This window comes from Lucilia sericata, unplaced genomic scaffold (genome assembly GCF_015586225.1).
Source record: "Lucilia sericata isolate MDLA Ls3-8-SP2 unplaced genomic scaffold, ASM1558622v1 Contig000190F_arrow, whole genome shotgun sequence".
Lineage (NCBI taxonomy): Eukaryota > Metazoa > Arthropoda > Insecta > Diptera > Calliphoridae > Lucilia > Lucilia sericata.
The window spans coordinates 498142-503512 of NW_023994218.1; the positions used below are offsets into that span (position 1 = coordinate 498142).

General features: G+C 29.4%; 1 protein-coding gene across 1 annotated transcript; it reads right to left on the minus strand.

Annotated features, from left to right (window-relative positions):
• Window positions 1–625: 625 nt before the first annotated feature.
• LOC119601785 lies at window positions 626–3321 on the minus strand. The gene is made up of 3 exons (XM_037952926.1): window positions 3249–3321; window positions 754–884; window positions 626–693 (listed from the first exon to the last, which is right to left on the minus strand). Exons 1-3 carry the CDS (start codon window positions 3311–3313, stop codon window positions 626–628), a joined length of 264 nt encoding a protein of 87 aa, XP_037808854.1. The 5' UTR covers window positions 3314–3321.
• Between the last annotated feature and the right edge of the window lie 2050 nt (window positions 3322–5371).

Sequence of the window (5371 nt, forward strand, 5' to 3'; positions counted from 1 at the left end):
ATTTATTCTTATGGCGGAAAATATTTAATACCTTATATGGCTTTGATGTTAGTAAATCTTTTGATGATAGATATGGTCTTGCTTTTAATTTATTGAAAGCCGCAACAATATAAGAATTTGTAATTTTACTAGATTCCATTTTTGTTCCACATTTAAAAGTCTTATTAGTCAATTAAAATAATTTAACTTCCATCATTTATATTTATATCTAATCCAATTGATCTACACAGAATGAGTAATTTCTCCTTAATATTTCAAATTGAGAAAATCTTAATTTAGGTTACATATGTAAACATTGTCTCCATGCTAAAAATTAAAATCGCAAATAATTGTCTACCTGTTAAACATTTTTTGTATGGACTTTTAACATAACTACATACATATGTATGTATTATACAAAATAAATATATTGGTGTCACTTTTCACTAAAAATAATTTCTTCCCATTCTGCAAGTTTGCAATTTTACAAAAAATATTTTCTTCCCCACAATTTCAAAAAAATATTTTCTTCTTCACTGAAAACAAACCAAATAAATTTTCTCACACAAATTCTTAAAAAAAATATCATCCCACAAAAAAATATTCGTCCCATAAAAATCAACTTGCAATCCGTATAAACATACTACTAATTAGTAGTAGTTGTTAATGGTGACACTGCTTCTAGTGATGTTTGGGATTCAGATGTATTTATATCTTAAACAAAATAAATTTTATTACACATTAATAACATTAAATTTTTTGTGTTTTTCTTACTATTTACACTATCAACTACAAGTCCTTCGGAGTTGTAGGTTTTAGATGGGGCTAACAACGATTCTACTTCCTTGTAGAGATCCCAATCCGAGAGTGAACCACCAGCTGTTCCAATTTTCTGTTTTTCTTTTCTAAAAGAAAAATAGTTTTTAATTTTGCTTTCAATATAAAATAAGTAAAAACGTATAGGCAGGCATGGCCGACCATATGATACCCCCAACGATTTTAAAAATACGATTTATTTTATACCCTACACTACCGGATTCGGAAAGGTTATTAAGTTTGTGCAGATTTCTTAATGGCTTGAATTGACCCTAGCGCCCGAATGTCCTCAATTAACTAATAAACACTTTTTTCAGTATAAATGAATTGTATGCAAACATAAATTCATCAAACAAGTTCTTTATGGATCGGTCCATATTTGCCCTTAGTCCCATATAATGTTTTTTTATTTGTTTTTCGAAAAAAAATTTTTAAAAGGTGTGTAGTAGTGGTAGTAGGTATCCGATATCTATAGAGTATGTGGGGATAGACAGGCGTCAATTCTGGCGCCAATCCATATAGATGATCGGGAGAAAATCTATCGAATTCATTGAACAATAGACGGACATCGGTACGGAAAACTATGTCACAATCTAGCAATATTGCACGTTCCATATTCTTGTCGGCTATGCAATGCAAGCATAGCCGAGCTAAAGTACGGTGTCATTGTACACAGAAAAAATTATCAGTAGTTTATTTTCAATTAACATGTTTTTCTCTTTCTTTAGTTTTAATTTAAGCAATTTTTTATTTGTCTTAATTATCTCGTTGTTTAAAACCTAAGTTTACAAATTTGATTAAATATTTAATTGATTCAATTAGTTTTTTAATTGATTGAAAAAAATTTTCTGGCCAACTTTTCTATTTTAACTTTTTTTAAATATTTTATTTTGATTTCTTATGCTAACAATGTTTATAATTCTTAAATAGTCAATACGATTTTAGGCATATAATATTCAAGTTTCCTGACATTTTATAAAACACTTAATATGTTCAAATTTAATAATAAAGTGATATTTTTTGTAAATGCTCAAAGCATTGTTAAAGGTCAAGCATTCCTTTAACATTGTGAGTAATCAGTTAATAATTTCATTGTTTTAATAATCAACTTAATTGGTTTTTAATACATTTTCTACCAAACAAACTAATTCATTTGATTAATAAATTAATAAAAATTAGATTTTATTTTTATTAAATATTTAATTTATACAATTAATGAATTAATCAATTTTAAATTTTGTCTCAATTATTGATATTAATTGTTCTGATTAATTCGTTATTTGGAAAAAAAAGTATTCTTTTATTTTTTTTACAAATTTGATAATTGATATCATCATTTTGGTGATAGGTGCAAAACTTGCTTGATACAATTATTTTGATAATTGAAACATATTTTTAGTTTTTTCTGTGTATTTGAAATGTCCACTACTTCCTCGGCACACAAACGCATATTATACATATAAACTATAAATAATAGAACGTCTATAACGACGCACTTCAATTTCTAAAATCTGATCCATTGAATGTCCACTTGTTTCATCCGTAAGTACATGCAAATGCAGCAAGACTGCCGAGTTGGCGAATTTCAAAAGGCGTTTCATGAATAATTAAAAGCTGAGCTGGCGGTACCTATTCCCGTTCCTAATACTGTTGAGCTTAAGTTGAAAATTAGCACCGAAGCATTTCTGGTGGATGGTGGCTTAACGTGCAAAGTTTTCATAATCAACGACTTGCAACATCTCTTTCGGGTTGTCGTCGATGCAAAGTCTTGAGATCTATATCTAAGAGTGTTTTCAAAATCAGCTTTCTGTTGTACTTATTCATTTTGTGGTCGTTGTGGGTCTTGCGGCAGTGTTGTGGCCTTTTCAGGACTTGTTAATTAATCGCCACCGTATGTGGTGCCTGCCTAAGCCATAGCTGCTGCTGAATTACGATTGCTAAGAAACAGTACAAACAGTGACCGTCTACCAATTACGCTGGAATTGGCATAAAAGATGATTATACAACCAACTGCAGAGATGATAAAGATCATTAATTTGGCCATCTTTAGATGGCCCAGTTTGCGTGTAGCACTACTTAATAAATTTTGTACAGATCATATTATCCCCAAAGAATGAACTCTTGTTTGTTTTTGGTTGAAAGTAGACCATGAATGCACGCCTTCTGAAATGTTCCCTCGCAATACAACTCAACATTTCATAGTGTCTGCGGCGGCCAAAGACCAGCAATACAAAATTTCTAAATATAAATAATAACAATATTGTCACCACACAAACAATTTTAGGGATTTAGATTGATTCCATTTCCAATGGTTGTTCAAAGTGTCTGCCGCGGCCAAAGACCGGCAATGCAGAAATTCAAAATATATATAATAACAATATTATCACCACACAAACTATTTTAGGGATCTAGATTGATTCCACAACCAATGTTTGCCCAGAATACATACTTACCGATACCGTGCGGTTATGTTATGCATCTTCGTTTTGAGTTCTGGTTCCGCCACCATTTCTAACATTATATGGCTATTTTTACGGACGCCACGCAGCTCTATCATTCTTTCAGCCAGTGATGCCAATTGTAGGAAAAATTTCCTTTCTGTAGGGATTTTTTGCAAAAATTTATGTTGTAGGGAAAAAGCGACAGATTTTTTATTTTATGCTCATTTGTAGGGATTTTTTATTTTTTACCTTTTATACTATGGAAACAAAAATTTGTTTAAAATAAAATTATTCTCTAAGAATATTTCGTATTTTCTTATCATTAATTTTTTTAAATTTATGCATTGTTTTTCTTAGTGTATTTTCATAATTATTTATGTAATTGAGGTGGAAATACTGTAGAAATAACACACATATGGCATCACTAATCCAAAGTTTTACAGGTGCTCTCTTGAAATTTGTACTTTTATTTGTTTTGCAAATTTTAAATTAACGAGTGAAAAAAAGTTTTGAAAAATTAAAAGTTATAATTGATTTATAAATTTTGAAGTTAAATTAAATTATATTCTGTTGGCCTATTTCATAGACTTCTCATAGACTGGAATCAGCTGATTTTAGCAATATGGCGGAGGCAAACAAAAAAAATTTACGAAAAATTAGCAAAAGAAAATGTATAATGAACCACGGGAGATTTAAAAGAGGGACAAATATATAAAGACATATTTCCATCTCTTTTCACCTCATACTTAATTTTTTTCAAATTGTAAAAAACAAATTGCATTACAGGCAAACCCCTTTATAACTATTTCTTGCTTTTTACGAACTTATCTTAATTAGCGGAATTTTGATAACTATTTTGATACAAAAACATATTTTATAAAGAATTCTTGGTTAAAAAGAATTACTATTTAGTCCCATGAATAAAATTTCATACAACTATCCATTTTCATATCGAACTTCAAAAAATATGTGTTGAGAACATATAAACGGGGTTTACTGTACATGCAAAGTCAAAAAAGTTGTTTCTGGTGTTAATAGTGTATTGCAAAGTGTTTTATAATGAAAAAAACATTAAGGAATTATTAAAAAACAAAGCCAATACACTTTTAATTAGAATCTAAGCAAATATTTTATAAAATAAGGTTGTTTTCCTTTTTATCTTCATTTTTTGCAATTCTTCTTCACATACAATTTCTTCAATGTTTACATATTTTGCTGTTTTTTTTTCAAACGAGCGATGAAAACAATCATACAGCTCATCTCACACACTAATCGATTTTTAATACATTTTTATTTTTTCTTTTGCTCTAATATTTTACCTAATGGCGGAATTCAAAAAATGGTAAAAAAATATGAACAAAACCATACGGCTCGAATTTACTTTTTTGACAGCTGTCAATGGTTTCTTATCTGGTTATCTGTGTCCTATTCTATATTCTGCTATTTTGTGAATCAATGTGTTTACATTCGGCCAAGAAACATCAAACATTGTTTATATTCAGCATTCGTATTTTGTTGTTGTTTTCTAGGTAAGTTTTTTAATTGGTTTCAAATTGTGAAGAATACAAATTCAAAATCTTACATCTATTTTAGAAGAATTGTATTGACAAACTTCTTACATTCAATATTGCTACAAACGAACACGTACGTTATTTTCCTACATTGCCATAAGTGTAATTGTAAATATTGAGTTTCTTTATGTTAACTTATATTTATGAAATATTTCAGAAATATGTCGTCTTCCGTTTACCTGCCCTTCGATTCTCCGACACTACCACCAACGTCGGATCTGATGAAACTGGTTGAAGAGGCACAAAGGAAAAATAAGAAAATTGTAATAGGTTGTGATGCAGTTTCTTTATGTTAACTTATATTTATGAAATATTTCAGAAATATGTCGTCTTCTGATTCATCTTCTGATGATGCTCTCACCCTTAAAAGTAAATACAGAAAACAGCGTTTTTGTCAAATTTGGTTAAAAGATGAACGATTCAATGGGTGGTTGGAAGAGGTCAAAGATGACGGTTATAAATGTAAATGTACAGCTTGTGGTAAATATTTATATTGTGGAAAATCCGATTTTATTAAACATGCGGAAACAAAACAGCATAAGAAAAATGTTTTAAAAGTAAAAA

Bases quoted from the DNA above. Each gene is read 5' to 3' on its own strand.
- LOC119601785 (XM_037952926.1), bottom strand. From the start codon at position 3,313: ATGTTAGAAATGGTGGCGGAACCAGAACTCAAAACGAAGATGCATAAC. The intron at 885-3,248 runs GTAAGTATGTAT...TTTTTCTTTTAG, and splicing joins AACATAACCGCACGGTATCG to AAAAGAAAAACAGAAAATTG. The intron at 694-753 runs GTAAGAAAAACA...ATTTTGTTTAAG, and splicing joins TGTAGTTGATAGTGTAAATA to ATATAAATACATCTGAATCC.